The sequence below is a fragment of the Megascapheus bottae genome, chromosome 18, assembly GCF_031878675.1.
Source record: "Megascapheus bottae isolate mThoBot1 chromosome 18, mThoBot2.hap1, whole genome shotgun sequence".
NCBI classification, from domain to species: Eukaryota; Metazoa; Chordata; class Mammalia; order Rodentia; family Geomyidae; genus Megascapheus; species Megascapheus bottae.
This window is the reverse complement of record NC_143526.1, coordinates 26,300,799-26,318,436: the sequence shown is the minus strand read 5'-3', so window position 1 is coordinate 26,318,436 and position 17,638 is coordinate 26,300,799. Positions and strand designations below refer to the sequence as shown.

The following is a 17,638-nucleotide window of genomic DNA, read 5'->3' as shown; positions in this document are numbered from 1 at the left end:
GCCCTTATCCTACGTCTCTTGCCGCCCCAATCCTGCTCCCATGGGCCCACTGCACGTCCAATGGTTAGGTGCTCAAGACCCTGTGACAACCGGTGCCGGTCAACGGGAATTTACTGAGCACTGTGTGCAGGTTCTGGGCACCGCAACCCGTGCTCCTTAGGACTCCTGGCTGGAGCAGGCCTTCCCTTGGGAGCTAGGGATGGAATTCCAGGACTGTCAATGACTTGGAGGCAGGCCGCGCTCCCGGTTTCTAGCTGAAGCCTGGATTCCCCTGGAAGTGGGCTGGAAATGAGTGAAGGAACAAACAGAAAAGACAGGGGGGGCCTAGCACCTTCCAAGAACGCAACCCCGGTGTCCACCCTGCGGCACACAGCTAATCAGGCGTGTCCGCGAAGCACCGCCCCACCGCCCGGCCAATAGCCGCACGGGCCTGGACCCGCTCCGCCCCAAGCTCCGGGGCTCCGCGCCGGCCGCCGCGGTCAGCTGGTAGCTGGGTCTACTCCTGGTAAGTTGGCTGTGGTGGGCGCGGGGTCCCCGGGGTTGGGCGTGCACCCAGACCCTTTCGGGGAGGAGGATTGCGGCGGCAGGAGCCCAAGGGGACGCGGGGGCGCGGGGTGCACGGAGTGGTGGGCGTGCGGAGGTTCCGGGAGCGAATGACGCGCGCGGGGACTTGGCGAGCCAAGCACTGCGGCACGAGAATTGGGGGACATCCACGCCCCGCGTCCATCCCTGGGGAGAGGTGGGGGTGGCCCAGTTTGTCTGCCCTCGTTCTCGGGAAAGGTTGGGCCGGAAGGAGGCGCGTTGAGTTCTTCCTGCCGCCGTAGGCCCAGGGTGACCCTCGGGCGAGGTGGAGCCCGGGTGCGCCGACCTGTGGCGGTCCGCCTGGAGTTTAGGGCTGCGGCTCGCCCCTGAACCCTAACAGTTCTCCCGCGTGGCAGACACCTGCTCAGAACAGCCTCCCTGCCCTCGGCGCACCTGGGTTCCGCCCAGGACTCCGATCTGAGGCTGTGAGGCCCGTCTGCCCCTCGGGAGGGTGTGCAGTGCTCTCCGTCACTCGACTCCGAGGCCCTGGGACAGTCAGGTCGGAAGCGTCTTTCATCAGATCTCCAGCATCAGGCTGGAGACGCCTCAACTTCGGGAACACTACGCTCCTCCCTTAATCTGAAATCGACGGGAGGTGCCTGGAAAAGGCTGAAAGTGTAACGAAGCGAGAAGGGCATTGTTTGGATACTGCAAAGTTTCAAAAACATCTTGGAGGACAGTCAGCCACCTGGGAACCAGGCAGTGATAACGAGGGCAGGGCTAAAGTTGTCTGCCCTGTATGAAAGAGTTCCATTCTGAGAAGCAAGGGACTAGATGTTGCATACTCCCTAGGACATCCTTATCCAGCCATCCCATTCACCCAAGGTAGTGACCTTGGGCCCTCCCCGGCATGAATTCCCAGGGACTGTGTGGCCCTCGAGCTGCAGGGGCTTTTATTCCTTGCAAGATAGATGGCTCGTTGCAATGAGGCATCAAATCTTAGATTCAAATCCTGCACGAACCTCTGGCCAGCTGTGTGACTTGGTATCCCTTGCCCTCTTCTGAGATTGTATCAGGATTAAGTGAAGGAATATAGAATGCCTTCAGTAAATGTGAACAAATGTGGGCTTCCTTTCCTTTTTTGGGGGCGTCACCTCCCCCTTATTTGTGCCTTAAAGCTGCAGATGAGCCTTCAGACAACATCCTTCCTGGCACCTTCTTAGGTGCTATGGGAGAGGAAGAAAAGATCCATCCACCTCCACAGAGGCTCTTTAGTTCCTGAAGACTCACTATTTTTTCAGTTTTCTTTTTTTTTGTCTTTCTTTTTTTTTTTTTTTTTTTGGTCGGTCGTGGGGCTTGGACTCTGGGCATGGGCGCTGTCCCTGAGTTCTTCAGTTCAAAGCTACTTCCCAACCCCTGGGTCTGGGCATTGTACCTGAGGTCCAGTTTTCTAGTGGTTAATTGGAGATAGTGTCTCACAGTCTTTAGCGCCCGGGCTGGCTTTGAATTGCAGTCATTAGATCTCAGCCTCCTGAGCAGCTAGGATTACAGGTGTGAGCCACAGCCCCCGGCTCCCCGCCCCCCCTCCCTCTCTTTTAAAATTTGAATTTGCCAGTTGGGGCTTGCCTAGGTGCTGTCTGAGCTTTTTTCCTCAAGGCTAGCTCTTTATCATTTGAGCCACAGCACCACTTCTGAGTTTTTTTTTCTGTGTATGTGGTACTGAGGACTCGAACCCAGGGCTTTGTGCATGCTAGGCAAGCACTCTACCACTAGGCCTGGCTCTTAGCCCTACTTTTCTTGCTTTTAAAAATTATTATTTTGCGTGTGTGTGTGTGTGTGTGTGTGTGTGTGTGTGTGTGAGAGAGAGAGAGAGAGAGAGAGAGAGAGAGAGAGAGAGAGAGAGAGAGAGAGAGAGAGAGAGAGACTAGAGAACTAGGGTTTAAACTCAGGCCCTGAGCACTGTCCCTTAGTTGTTTTTTTTTTTTTTTTCTCTTCTCAAGACTTGCATTCTACCACATGAGCCATACTTCCACTTTCAGCTTTTTGGTGGCTAATTGGAGACAAGAGTTATAGACTAGCCAGGTGCTGGTGGCTCAAGCCTGTAATCTTAGCTACTTAGAAGGCTAGGATCTGAGGGCCATGGTTCAAAGCCAGTGCAGGCAGGAAAGTCCATGAGATTCTAATCTCCAATAAACTACTCAGAAAAATCCAGAAGTGGCACTGTGGTTGAAATGGTAGAGCACTAGCTTTGAGCACAGAAAGGCTCAGGACAGAGTCCAGGCTCTGAGTTTGATCCCCAGGACTGGGAGAGGAAAAAAAGAGCCATAGACTTTTCTGCCTAGGCTGGATTCAGTCCTTAGATCTTAGCTTCCTGAGTAGCTTTGGTTGTAAGTGTGAGCCACCAGCATTCAGCTTACTTTCCTCACCTTTCTATTATGAGCATTCACCCCTACCAGGACTGTGGCAACAGGAATGTGCTTGGCAATTCAAGTCATAAAGAGTGAGTTTGTGGGGCCACCGGGCAGGATTGATGCCTCATTTCCCATGTGGAGAGGAGTTGGTGCCTGCAACAGCCATGGGCACTGTTCACTTGAAGTGCTGTCTCCCAGAGGTCTCATTCACCGTGACACCCACTGGCCCTGAGCCCTGCCTACTTCTTCTCAGAGTCTAGCAACATCTGAAGCTTTGCTTGTTCAGAATGGAGCTCTGGACCTGCCTCTTCGCCGTGGCTCCTCTTTGGCTTCCCCAGCCTGTAAATGGCACCTTCCTTGCACCCAGAATCCAAAGAGCAGTTTCTCCTTTCTTCCTTGTTTCCCACCTCCATGAAACACTAGGAATCTAGCCACTGCCTCACCCACCTACATGGTACCATCCTGGCAGTACCCGTTTTTATCTCCCCCTTTGGGGTCTCCTTACTCATCCTCTTGCTCCCACTCTTGCTCCATCACAGGCTTTCTTTGCAACCACCCAAAAGGTATTTCATCAGATCTCCTTTCTCTGCTTGAACCATCCAGTGGTTCCATTTCATTCTACATAAAATCCCTTAAGTCCTTCTCTACAATACCCTTACATGAGTGGTCCTTGCCAACTTTTTAAAAATTTTTTTGCTGGTTCTGGGATTTGAACTCAGTGCTTGAGTGTTCTACCTTAGCTTGCTTACGGATGGAACAAGACTAGCCTGGCATTTTGCTGGTTATTTTTGCAGATGGAGTCTTGTAGACTTATCTGCTTAGTCTGGTCAAACTGTAATGCTCTAAATCTCAGCCTCTTAAGTAGCCAGGGTTCCGGGTGTGAGGCACCAGTGAAGGGGTTCTGTCCACTTTGACCCTGCTCTTGGTATTCATGTTCTTAATCATCTTATTGGCCTGCTTTTTAATAATCTTCAAATGTGTGGTTTCCATATTAAGACTTGGCGTTTACTATGCCTGCTGCTGAAGCTGCCAACTTTCAGACAGCTGAGAAAACTCAGTTCAAATGTCACATGAGTTTTGGGGGTAAGATGGGGGCAATGTCCTTGACTACCCCAGTTCAAGAGTTATATCCTTCTCTGGGGCTCTGCTCACTGCCCTTCTTTATTTTCATTATAATTTGTTACTCTCAGAAATTCTTATCTCAGTAGTTATTTATTGATCCGTTGTCTGTCCCAGCTCAGTAGACTATTAAATGGATGATGACATAGACTTTCTTATTCCTGGCAGCACTCCCCACATGGGGAGGCAAATAAGACACAAACAAATGAATAGACAATTGCCTTATGTAAATAAGGCTGACTCACCTTTGAAAAACTGTAGAAAATTTTAAGATTGTCTTTCTGAATTACTGTATTGTCAATACAAGCTCCTTGAGCCATTTGAAGGAAAATCTGGGAAAGGCTGGTAACTTGCCCTGAGTCACACAGTCATTCAGTCTCCCCCTTGAGAACACACATGTAACAAGCTTTAATGGTGGGTCCGCCATTGTGTTCTGGAAAGAAACTGATCCTAAAGATGTCAGTTTTTGCTCCTTTGGTGACTAGTAATTCATATGTGCACATATATGTATGTATAGATACATACAAATATATGTATCTATACATATGTATATAATGCAGGAGGTAGGGTTTGAACTCAGGGCCGTGCATTGTTGATTGGCTTTTTCTTTTTTGTACTTTCAAAAAAATTGGGTCAGTTGTAGGAGCTTGGGTTTTCTCCTTAGTCCTTCTGCTCAAGGTTAGTACTGTACCACTTTGAGCCATAGTGCCACTTCCAGTTTTCTAGTGGCTAATTGGAATAAAAATATGAACTTTTTCTGCCCCAGCTAGCTTTGATGTACAAGCCGGGTGCGGTGGCTCACACCTGTAATCTTAGCTACAAAGGAGGCTGAGATCTGAGGATTGTGATTCCAAGCCAGCCTGGGTACTGAAGTCCAATTATCTTATCTCCAGTTAATCACCAGAAAATCCGAAGTGGCAATGTGGCTCAAGGGGTAGGGCGATAGCCTTGAGCTGAATAGCTCAGGGACAATGCCCAGGACAAGCCCAGAGTTCAAGACCCACGACTGAAAAAAAAAAAAAGGTGATGTACAAAGTTATGTATGTCAGGTAAAGAGTACTTTTTTTTTTTTGGACAATGTTACCCCTTCCTGATTCTTCCCCTCCTTGGCCCTTTATGGTCAGGACTGGCACTCTACCACTTGAGCCATACCTCCACTTCTGGCTTTTTGATGGTTAATTGGAGATTAAACTCTCATGGATGTTCCTGCCTGGGCTAGCTCTGAACCATGATCTTCAGATCTTAGCCTCCCGAGAGTAACTAGGATTACAGGTATAAACTACTTCATTTTTTTCATCTTTACAATGTGATGACCCTATTATTATTATTATGTTGGGCTTCCCCCACCTTTGTTGTAGTATAACTCAAACAGCAGCAGTTATAGGTGGCTCTCTACTGTAGAGCCACTCTTCCAACCCCTTTATTTTGCACTGGTCAATAACATAGAATGTTTAGAGAAACTAAAGATTAGCTGGGTGCTAATGGCTCATGCCTGTAATCCAAGCTATTCAGGAGGTCGAGATCTGAGGATGGAAGCCATCCTGGGTAGAAAAGTTCATGAAACTTTTTTTTCTTTTTGCCAGTCCTGGAGCTTTAACTCAGGGCCTGAGCACTGTCCTTGAGCTTTCTTCAAGGCTACAGCTCTACCACTTGGGCCATCACACCACTTCCAGCTTTTTCTATGTATGTGGTACTGAGGAATTGAACCCAGGGCTTCGTGCATGCCAGGCTAACACTCTACCACTAGGCCAAACTTCTGAGTGCTAACATAAAGCCCTTAGTAAGGGCCTCAGTATGGGCATAGGAAAAAAAGAGATGAAAAATTAGAAGAAGAATCTCAAAGAATCCTAAATTTTAAGAAAGAATTGCCTTCATCCTACCTTATTTCCAGCCGTGTTGCCATTTATGATATCTTTTCTTCCAGTCTTTTTGCCTCTCAGTACATCTACCCTTCCCAGGGCCAGAGCACCCTCTGTTCAGAAGCTGAGCAGCCATGACCTTTGCTGAGGAGAAGACCTATAAGTATATCTGCCGCAATCATAGCAGTTTTTGCCGGGTAGATGTTCTGGAGATTCTGCCCTACCTGCCCTGCCTTACAGCCAGCGACCAGGTGAGCAGAAAGTGACAGCTACATGCTGGGCTGTGGGATTCCAAGTTTAACCTCATCCTAGTTTTTTCCCTGGCTAAGACCAATCCCTTCCTCTTTCTTCCTGCATCTTCCTTGTCCTTTCTACTTTAGAAAAGTTGGTTCAGGCTGACTTTTCTAACTTCAACAGCCCCCTCTTGTGTTGCATTTGGGTAATGCTAAAATATGGCACTAGCCTCTTTACTAGCTCTTGTCCCTTTCCTTACATGTTGTTTTTCAGTCTTCTTCATCTTATTTATTTTTTTAAATTTATTTTTGTTCAGTCATGGAGCCTGAACTCAGGGCCTGGATGCTACTCCTTAGCCCTTTTGCTCAAGGCTAGCGCTCTACCACTTGAGCCACAGTGGTTTTCTGGTGGTTAATGGAAGGTAAGATTCTCAGACTTTTCTGCTCTGACTGGCTTTGAACTGTGATCCTCAGATCTCAACTTCGTGTAATTTTTTTTTTTGCCAGTCCTGGGGCTTGAACTCAGGGCCTGGGCACTGTCCTTGGGTTTTTCTCAAGGTTAGCACTCTACCTATCACTTGAACCACAGCACCACCTCTAGCTTTTTAAATGTGTATGTGGTACCGAGGAGTTGAACTCTGAGCTTCATGCATACTAGGCAAGCACTTCACCACTAGGCCATACTCCCGGCCCCAAGATCTCACCTTCTTGAGTAGCTAGGATTACAGGTGTGAGCTGCCAGTACTTGGCTGATTTTTTAAAAAGTTTTTTTTTATTCTACTTTTGTCATTGTGAGACTCTCTCCTGGGGCTCTGGTACTCAAATTTGAGTATTCAGAGGAGCCAGATTTGTCCTTCTGTGATAGGATTTGCTTTGGGCCCCCTGTGCTCATTGATCAGTGAAGTGATGACCTCCACCCTCCCCACCCAGTTATAGTAATAACTATAGGATCCCTGCGTTCCCCACAGGTATCACTGGGATCTTTTGCAACCCAAAAGACACCTGTCCTCAGGTGTCTCAAGAGTGCCATTGGCTGGGTGCAGATAGCTCACTCCTGTAATCCTAACTACTCAAGAGACTAAGATTTGAGGATCACAGTTTGAACAGTCCATGAGATTCTTTTTTTAAAATGTATTTATTTGTTTTTTTTGCCAGTCCTGGGCTTGAGCTCAGGATTGAGCTCTGAGCACTGTCCTTGGACTTTCTCAAGGCTAGAGCTCTACCATTTGAGCCTCAGCACCACTTCTACCTTTTTTTTTTTTCTATGTATGTGGTACCAGGAATCAAACCTGGGTCTTCATGCATGCTAGGTAAGCACTCTACCACTAGGCCAAACTCCTGGCCTATGAGATTCTTATCTTTATTAACCACCAAAAAGCCAGAGGTGGGGCTGTGGCTCAAGTGGTAGAGTGCCAGCCTTGAGTCAAAAAGCTAAGGGATTGCATACCAGTCCTAGGGAAAGTACCCAGGCCCTGCATTCAAGCCCCATTGCTTATGGGCATGTAAGTATGTATGTATGTATGTATGTATGTATGTATGTATGTATGTATGTGTGTGTACACACACATACAGAAGAAAAAAAGAGTGTTTATCCTCTCACATAGATACCATTTACAATGCAGGTCTGGGCCCTGTGGGATTTGGTTACACCTTGTATTGGGTTTTTGGTGGGATATCTTGTCACCTTGTTTTCTGTGGATCTCCTCTTCCTCCTCTTCCCTTGAGTCTTGCAATGTAGCCTAGGCTGTCCTCAAATTCATCATTATCCTGTCTCAGCCTCCTGGATTACAGTCATGGGCCACCAAGGCCAACTTAGTTTCTGAAGATTTTCATTTCTGCTGTCTGATTGCTTGTTTTTCTGTGGGAATCTAAGTTGATATATATATATATATATATATATATATATATATATATATATATATATGCAACTGCTTTCATCTTCCCAAAATCTCCTCAGTGCTCTCAGCCCCTTGTTTCTCCTTTGTCTTCTTTCATCTGATTGTTGCTGGGAACTATACCTTGCCCAAATCCTTTGCTCCCTCGCCTGCCTGCCTGCCTGCCTGCCTCCCTCCCTCCCTCTCTTCCTTCGTTCTTCCTTCCTTCCTTCCTTCCTTCTTTCCTCTGTCTGTCGGTCCTGGGCCAACTCAGGACCTTGCACCTCAAGGTATTACAGTCACATTTGACTTTTTTTCATCAGGGCTGGCATTCTGCTACTTGAGCATTTGTTTTGTTTTTGTTGTTGTTATTGGTTAGTTGGAGATAAGGGTTTCACTTTGCTGCTGGATTGGACCCAGGAACTTCAGATCTCACCTTCCTGAACAACTAGGATTGTAGGGATGAGCCACCAGCACCTGGCTCAAACAAACCTCATTCTCTTTGTTTTGGGGGCCATCTAAACCCAAGGCTTTAGATTCCTACTACTTTTTTTTCTTTTTGCTTGAACTCAGACTTGGGCACTGTCCTTGGACACTTTTTGTTCAAGGCTAGCACTCTGCCACTTGAGCCACAGCACCATTTCCAGCTTTTTCTGTGTATGTGGTAACAAGGAACTGAACCCAGGGCTTTGTGCATTATTTATTTATTTTACTTATTTATTTGCCAGTCCTGGGGACTGAACTCAGGGACTGAGTACTGTCCTTGGGCTTTCCTCAAGGCTAGAGCTCTGCCACTTGAGCCACAGTACCACTTCCGCTTTTCTATGTATGTGGTATCAAGGAATCGAACCTCAATCTTCATGCATGTTAGGCAAGCACTCTACCATTAGGTCCAACTCATGGCCAGCTTTGTGTATCTTAGGTGAGCACTCTACCACTAGGCTACCCTCCTGGACTGGATTCCTGCTACCCATAAAACAAGAGGAATGAAAACACTTAGTAGGATAGTTGATGCAGAGCCTTAAGAGAGAGAGACCTTGGAACAGGGTCTGCCTCTTTCTAGGCAGCTGCCTTTACTGATTGCAGCTGTGCTTTCTTCTACCTCTGTGACTCTACTCTGGTCTTGACCTGAGCTGGACCATGTCAAATGGTTGTCTCTTGGGGTAGTAACTCTCTTCAGGGTAGGAAAGAGGTGAGGGGGTGAGGGGAGTTGGCTTGAGCAGGGTGGTTTGTGCTGTTTTCCAGGATCGCCTGAGGGCCTCCTACTCGCGCCTGGGGAACAGGGACACACTCTGGGAACTCTTCAACACCCTCCAGCGGCGGACTGGCTGGGTGGACATCTTCATCCGGGCATTGAAAGCCTGTGAACTGTCTGTGCTCGCTGAACAAGTGGCAAGTGTCTACCAAAGTTACCTGCCTCGAGGTAAACTTCCTGCCCTGGCCCCCTTACTCTCCACCCCTGTATCTCCTACCTTCTCTTATCCTCATCCTTATTATTCCAGAATTCCTGAGCAAAGAATAGCTCGATGTTGATTTCTGGCTGGTGTTCCTTTGGCTAAGTTCCTTAATTTCCCCATTCTTCCTTGCAAAGGGGGGGCTGATGGAAATGTCTGTCATGGAGGACTATTGTGAGCTTAGCTGCACCTCAGCACAGGGATCTCCTGTCGTTTCTGTAGCTGTGGTGTTTGTTTCCCAGCTTTCCTCATTTCTTCTCCTGTCCTTTCCTCTGCTCACTGGTTCACCATCTTTCTCTCTATTGTTTCTTTGTCCTCTAGGAGCCCCAGCCTGCTCTCCAGCACCAGAGGATCCAGCAGTTCTTGCCAATATTTCAGGAGCCTCTGAATCTGCTGCAACCCACAGCAGACCCCACAATGGTTGCCGAGGGGAGACAGGTTACCCTATGCCTGTCCAGGACACCCAGCCACCAAAATCCCCAGAAGAGGTAAGTCCTCATAACCGACCTTGGGCCGCCTGCTTTTGTGTTCTTGTCTGCACACTTCTGCCCTCTCCCTCAACAGATCAGGGCTTTCTCAATAAGGAGCTGCTCCGGGTCCATGGCAGCAGCTAATGCACTCAGCCTGCAAGGAAGCCACAGTTTTGAGGTGTTGGCAATGGTCAGATGAGATGCCAGGGCAGTTGGAGGGGCCTGGAAGTGATCTGATTGGTGGAGGTGGGAGCAGGAGGTCAGGGTGGGTGGGGTAGGGAGGTGTGGTTATCACCAGTAAAGTGTGGGGGAAGATAATCAGTTTTCTACCGGGGTGTAATGGGTGGATCATGGGGTGTCCTGCAGACACAGGTCCACACTGTGGACCTGAGGCCACAAGGTCTGTGCAAAAGCCCTTGAAGAAAGGATTCTGGATTCTGTGCTGTATTTACAGAGAGGAAGACCTCCCCACAAGCCACAAAGGTAGATAGGGACCCAATGGTTGGTATGTGGGTTTGTTTGATTCTGTGTTCCACTCTTTAAAATGTTGGGAATTGAACCCCAGGTCCCATGCAAACTGGGCAAGTGCTATACCACTGAGTGATACCTCATTCCCTCAAAGGTAGATATAAGATCATATATAGTGGCTGGCTGTGTGTGGATGGAAGCCTGTAAGAGATGCTCCAGGAACATAAGCTGCCCTTTGCTAGCTTTTGGGAGAGGAAATTATCTTATTCGCATTTCTTCTCTTGCAGAGTTCAGAGCAGGCCCATGACTCTGGGGCCATTCAGAGGAGTTCCAGTGGCTCTGTGGGGCCTTCATCTAACCTGCCAGTCTTCAATCCCATGGCCTCCAGCAGACATCACGAGCAGGACCCAGAACTAAGCAGCACCCACACAGCAGGTGTGCATGAAATGGGGTGCTTGAGGACTCATTGTTCTCTCAAGTATGAGTTAGGATTAGAGTTACCCCTCAGATTTCCTAGAACAGGAAACGAGGCAGGACTAAAGGATGTTCAAACATCAAACCAGTTTCTTAGGGGAGTATGTCATTTGCTATGTAATGAAGAGTTCAAAAAATGTAACCATGGGGCCGGGAGTTTGGCCTAGTGGTTAAAGTGCTTGCCTAGCATGCACAAAGACCTGGGTTCGATTCCTTGGTACCATGTATATACAAAAAAAAGCCGGAAGTGGTGCTGAGGCTCAAGTGGTAGAGCTCTAGCCTTGAGAAAGTACAAGGACAGTGCTCAGGCCCTGAGCTCAAGCCCAGGACTGGCAAAAAAAAAATGTAACCATGATTTATTACATAACTGATAACTGATGCAGTTGAAGAGTTTTGGTCTTGGCTGAATTTCCTTTCATGAGGCCATCAGCAAATAGACATGATCTACTTCTGCCTCTTCCTCATGGCTACAAAGAGAGAGAGAGAGGGGGGGGGGGGAGGAAGCACGCGCGAGCAGGAGGGAGAGGGGAGAGGGGACTATATGCCCATGAGCTGCCCTTCATTTCTATTCTGTGAGTCAAAACAAGTTCTAAGGTTAGCTCAGATTCAAGGACAGAGAAACTCCCATTCCTAGATGCAAAGACTGGAAAAATCATCACAGAGCGTCTGGCTTGCTGTCATTGTAATAGTATGGGTAGAGAAGAAAATCAGGCCCTTTTTTGCATTATGCTGAAAGGACCATGTAGGAATCAGCCAGGACTGGGAGAACAGAGAAGGATGGTAACAGGGCTGAGCTAGCTGTTAGTGGGGGAGCTCTCCAGCACTGTATTGTCTCCTTCAAGTGGCTCAGCTTCCAGAGGAAGAGCAGTCTTTATCAGCCAAGGACTGGGACTGTGTATTGGGCCTCTGTGTTCCTGCTTGGAGCTGAGTATACATTGTTCACCCTGACCTCTCAGGTCAGGAAACACGATCCATGTGACACAGAAACCTGGTCAGCCTTCAGTACCATGACACATGAACAGTTAAAACTTGGCAGAAAAACCATCTTATTGTTCTATTCCTGCCACCCCCAAATGGCCCTCAGTATGTATTTGTGTTTTGTGATGAAATGTGTCATAAAACATCTTTCAGAATTTGGAGACAAAAAGCATTTTGATTTTGTGTGTGTGTGTGTGTGTGTGTGTGCACACATACCTGCTGGTACTGAGGCTTGAATTTGGGGCCTGGTCACTGTGCTTAAGGTTAGCATTCTACCACTTGAGCCACAGCTTCACTTTCGGCTTTTGGTGGTTAACTGGAGGTAAGATGCTCATGGACTTTCCTCCTGGTATGGTTTCAAACCGAGATTCTCAGATCTTATCCTCCTGAATAGCCAGAATTAACAGGTATGAGTCACTGGCACCCAGCTGGCAATTTGGTTTTAATATATTTATGGACCCCAGTGCCATCGTGTGTTTTCTCTGTTGTTAGGCTTAAGGCTGGAGCCATCAGACTTTAGTCTGACTTTTGTCTGCCTTGTGGCTTGGTATTTTCATCCTTAGAGTCTGGAGAGACTCCCCATGCCATTCTTTTCATGGGCTATCATTTCCCATCACCTCCTGCTTGCTCCAGGTCAGGCTATCTTCCCAGGAGTGCTTGTTTCCTTACCCTTGGGGGCGAGCCTGGTCCAGGATTGCTCCTGCTGGGGAATGGGGTAGCAAGGAGCCTTGGACAGTAGTGGAGGACCAGTATTTTACCAGGCTATGTAGGAAAGGCAAAAAATGAGAGACGTGGGACTGGGAGTTTTGCCTAGTGGTAGAGTGCTTGCCTAGCATGCACGAAGACCCGGGTTTGATTCCTCAGGACTACATACATAGAAAAAGCCAGAAGTGGTGCTGTGGCTCAAGTGGAAGTGGTAGGGTTATAGCTTTGAGAAAGTCCAAGGACAGTACTCAGGCCCTGAGCTCAAGCCCAAGACTGGCAAAGACAGAAAGAGAGAGAGAGAGAAAGAGAGAGAAAGAGAGAGAGAGAGAGAGAGAGAGAGAGAGAGAGAGAGAGAGAGAGAGAGAGAGAGAGAGAGAGGTGTGGAGTGCCCTGGGTGGGATAAAAGAATATGTACTAATGATGTTAGAAGGAGGGAGAGACTATTTCACTCTTGTAACAAGACAGACTTGGGACTACAGGTCAAGGACTGAGGGGGGTAACTGTTGCATCTTTAGGCCCCAAAGCAAGGACCAAAGGGGCTGTGGAATCAACATCATGGATGGGAGATTCCAAGGACTAGATGGCAGTAGAAACAATTGAACTTGGGGTACAGGGACCTTTTTTCTAACCCTCAGGGTGAAATCGTCCTCTTTTGCTTTACTCCCTGCAGGTGCTGTCACCAGTCCCATACCAACACGTGGGCCTGTGTCTCCAACTGTCTCCTTTCAGCCCCTGGCCCGTTCCAGGCCAAGTCGCTTGCCTGGGCCTGCAGGGTCAGCTCCATCTGCTGGCAACTCCTCCCTTTCCTCGTCCTCTGTCTTGGCTTCTACAAAGGGAGCTAGTGATGGGGAAGTACCCGGAAACCCTGTGACTACCAACCCAGTGCCTCCTCCTGCTACCCCCATGCCAGTGCCGGTGAATACTGTGGCTTCCAAAGTGCCTTCCAACCCAACACCTGTCAGTACAGGGCCTTCCAAGTTGCCCACCAGCTCAAAGACCACTAGTGCAGCGACACCTAATATGCTTAGCCATCCAGCACCATCCAAATTGCCCATCAACTCAACACGTGCTGGCACAATGCCACCCAAAGTGCCTCCTGGCACTGGGCCCTCCAGCAGAAGCAGCAGCAAAGCTAAGGTGAGTCCTCCCTCTACCCAGCAGTGCCTAAGTCCTTTCCCCAGGAGAGCTGGTCTGAGAGCTGGTCCTCTGGAGCCTGTACTTGGACGCATCTCTGTCCATATACTGTCTCCCATATGGGAAAATCCATGGGCTCTTCTTTTTTTTTCTTGTCCTGGGGCTTGAATTCAGGGCCTGGGCACTGTCTTTGGTCACTTTTTACTCAAGACTAATGCTCTGCCACTTGAGCCACAGCTCCAGCTCCACTTTGTGGCACAAAGGAATTGAACCCAGGGCTTCATGCAAGCTAGGTGAGCACTCTACCACTAGGCTATGCTCCTGGTCCAGGCTTTTCTTTTTTTGTGTGTGTGGGGGGGAAGGCTGGTACTAGGGCTCTGGGCACAGTCCTTGATCTTATTATTATTATTTTTTTGCTTGGTCATAGGGCTTGATCTCTGGGCCTGGGTGCTGTCCCTGAGCTCTTCAGCTTAAGGCTAGTGCTCTACCACTTGAGCCACAGTGCCACTTCTGAAGATAAGAGTCTCATTGACTTTCATGCCCAGGCTGGCTTTGAACCACAATCCTTAAATCTCAGCCACCTGCTTTGCTAGGATTACAGATGTGAGCCATTGGCACCTGGCTCCTTGAATTTTTTCTATCAAGGCTGTTGCTCTACTACTTGGGCCACAGTTCCACTTATGAATATTTGATGGTTAATTGGAGATAAGAGTCTCACAGATTTTCCTGCCCAGGGTGGCTTTGAGCTTTGATCCTCAGATCTCAGCCTGCAGGGACTATAGGCATGAGCCATGGGTACTTGGCTTCAAAGGTTCTTCCTGAGGATGTGGGGACAACTGAGATGTAGCCTCTTCCAGACTCCCTGCTCTCCAGAAGAGACATCAGTCATGAGAGGATGGACCCTGGGGATGGTCAGGCATGGGGGCCACCTCCACTGGCCAGTTGAAGCTTACAGCCCTCAGTTTAGCTAAACAACCGTGTTTCACAGAAGAGGAAGCAGTGAGGGGTGGAGCATAGTGGCCCATGTGCCTCATTCTTTACCACTAGGATGCCTGCCTGGCCCATCCTGCCAGGCCCAGGCTTCACAGAGTAGCCCAGAGAAGTTGCTCTGACTCAACAGCCCCCATAGCCACTGCCTGTGGGGCTTATATCTGTTCCCACCAAATCCATAGTCTCCAGGTTCAGCAAAGGTTACCTAGAAGGGGTGAGCTCATAGTTGGGCCACTGAGAGTGACACCGAGAGTGACTGGTGGCCCCTGGAGGGGCTACCAGTGATGTGCAAGGTCTTAGTCTCTTCCTCCTCTATCAGGTTAGGTTTCTAAGGGCACGGTCTCCGGAGGACTATGGGCTGGGAGTGGATGAGTTGGGCTACAAGTTTATGCTCTGGCTTTGGAATGGATCACTCAACCTGACTTGTCTCTATGTCATCCTTAACTTCCTCTGGCATTTTTTTCCCCCTCAGGGGACCCTGGAGGCATCAGCACCCATAGCTGCCTTTGGAGGCAGTTCACTCTGCCCAGAGAGAAGCTCAGAGCCAGGGCTGAGCAAGCCCGGTGTGCTGCTGTCCCAGCTGGATAACCAGCCGTTCTCAGGCTGTCTTGAGGACCTCGCCATCAGCCCCAGCAGCTCCCTGGGTTCAGAATCCAGCCACAACCCACAGCCCAACCACAGCCCAGAGGAGAATGAGTATGTGTCCTTTAGGATGAACATAAACAAGGACCCCAGCATTGACTGCCAGGAAAGAGTGCCTGGGCAGCTAGCTATCCCAGAGCCCGAGGAAGAGGAGGAAGTAGTCTGTGTGGAGACCATGTCCTGGGCTACATGGCTTGGGGCAGTCACCGCCACCATGATGGCACTTCTGGCAGTGTTCCTGGCTGTGAAGAGGCGCCTGCCCCAGTGAAGCCTCAGTCTCACACCAGATGGCGCCACTCACCCACCTTCTTCCCCAGAGTTCATTCTCCTGACTTGGCTGGCAGGGGCTGAGCCACGGGGTGGGTGGGAGGTGGGGGGAGGCTCAGGAACCTGGGGTCTGGTGGGAGGTCCCACTGAATCCTGGCAGTAGATCAGTCTTGGCTCACACCATGTGCATATCCCTCACAAAAGCCTTTGCCTTTCCAGGCTTGGGGCTTCCCCTGGTGCTTCAGTCCTGTTCACCTGGCAGTGTGAATTGTCACTCTGGGTGCTTCTGAGTTGCCACCCAACCAGGTTTCATCCCTTGCCCAGGTCCCCTGTGGCCACAGAACAAGTGTGCTGGGGCGGGGGGGGGGGGGGGGGGGAATCCCACAAGCCCTGTTCCCATCTTGCTGTCCAGTCTGGTGCCTTAGTGCTGCAGCTGGGGAGCAGCAGTGTGTCTGGTGCCCTGGCAGACCCAAAGAAGGAAGAGGCAGCTGTTTCTTCCTGGTTCCATGAAGACCTCTGGATATTCCTCCAGCCTCCTCACTCCCTGGCTCCCCTCTCCTACCCTCCTGATGTCCCTTCCCCTTAGCTTCCTCTGGTTGGGGAGGGACATCAAGGGTGCAGAACCCAGCCAAGGTGTGTGTTTCTGAGCAGATGGCCAGATGTCTGCTCTGGCTTCCCCATGTGGGTGTGGAACTCTACCTAATCCTTCACTGGGTTCTTTTGAGGTTGAAGCCTAAAGGTGCTTGCCAAGTGCCTTGCCCCAAGGAGGAATGTTTCTCTCTCCTCCCTTCTGCTCAGTCTGGTCAAGCTGAGGGCTAGAGAGGCAGAGCACCTAAGGGTGCTCTCTGCAGGAGGCAGCTTTCCTGCATCCTAACATTGGCTCTGTGATCCCAGATAAGATATTAACCATTCTGTGCCTTGGTTTTCTCACTGCTCTGTGTGTGTGTGTGTGTGTGTGTGTGTGTGTGTGTGTGTGTGTGTACCTGTCCTATTTTCATGAGGATTAAATGAGTTTATCTGTGTAAATTTATCACGAGCCCTTTTATTTACTAAGGATTAGATGCAGGTTGTTATAGTCACAATTGAATGCGTGAACCCATGGCTATACCTTGAGGTAAATCTGGACCCCATCCACTGTCTCCCCCTCCTGTTTGCCCTTTAGTAGTGCCTATGCATTAGGGAGTTGCTAGGGAAGGGTTGTACATCTGCTGGACAATTGTGCAGGATAGAAGCCAGTACATTCTCCCCCACCTCCTAGGGACATTTATATCAGAGAAACGGTGGGCCTCTTGGGGCATCTGCTTGTGCATTCTTTCTGTGAGTGTGCTGGTACTAGGACTTGAACTTGGGACCTGAAACCTGTCCCCTAGCTTTTTTTGCTCAAGGCTAGCACTCTACTACTACTTCTACTTCCAGTGTTTTGGCATTTCATTGGAAAAAAGAATCTTACAGACTTTCCTGCCTCGGCTGCCTTTGAATCATGATCCTCACATCTCAGCCTCTTGAGCATTGCATTGTGGGCCAAGGACAGCGGCCTACTTGTAGGTTCTTTGCACATGGCCTTTGCTGGACAAGGGGTAGACACAGGATCCATCTTCATCCAGGTTGATGATGTAAGGAGTGGGACTTACTGTAGCCCACCTCTAAGTTGTGGGCTTTCAGGGAAGCATTCCTGTGCAACCCACACTCCAAACCCATAGGCTGTGTCCTATATCTGGGAATGGTCTGTCTCAAAGCTGTCTATGCCATATCCTATGCTCATAACCAGGCCCATGTGCTCCCTCCTACTCGAGTACCATACTGGCTGAGTCAGTAAACAATTCTGCATGCACAATCTTTAAATGTGTTATCTTCCTAGGGTAGCTTTAGAAAAGCCGTATTGCAAGAATGCAGTGTGTAGCCCCAGAGTGTGGCCTAGTATATATGATTTCAGGCACACTAACTGGCTATTGTGGGTGGCACCTCAGGTCAGTTGTGCAGTAAGTGCGGAGGAGCCTTTGTACCACTTTTCTAATTTTGCTGTCCAGAAGCTCTGATG

At 49.1% G+C, this 17,638-nt stretch overlaps 1 protein-coding gene across 1 annotated transcript; it reads left to right on the top strand.

The window, feature by feature from the left end:
• Positions 1-446: 446 nt before the first annotated feature.
• On the top strand, positions 447-15,962 carry Mavs (mitochondrial antiviral signaling protein). Its single transcript, XM_090352049.1, has 7 exons — positions 447-505; positions 5,977-6,162; positions 9,264-9,441; positions 9,794-9,960; positions 10,698-10,845; positions 13,238-13,704; positions 15,164-15,962. Exons 2-7 carry the CDS (start codon positions 6,046-6,048, stop codon positions 15,599-15,601), a joined length of 1,515 nt encoding a protein of 504 aa, XP_090208175.1. The 5' UTR covers positions 447-505; positions 5,977-6,045; the 3' UTR covers positions 15,602-15,962.
• Positions 15,963-17,638: the final 1,676 nt, after the last annotated feature.

What these genes read in the sequence shown, in the direction of transcription:
- Mavs (XM_090352049.1), top strand. Translation starts at nt 6,046, where the DNA reads ATGACCTTTGCTGAGGAGAAGACCTATAAGTATATCTGCCGCAATCAT. An exon ending in CCAAAGTTACCTGCCTCGAG is followed by an intron (nt 9,442 to 9,793) that starts GTAAACTTCCTG and finishes TTTGTCCTCTAG; the next exon opens with GAGCCCCAGCCTGCTCTCCA. An exon ending in GAAGCAGCAGCAAAGCTAAG is followed by an intron (nt 13,705 to 15,163) that starts GTGAGTCCTCCC and finishes TTTCCCCCTCAG; the next exon opens with GGGACCCTGGAGGCATCAGC.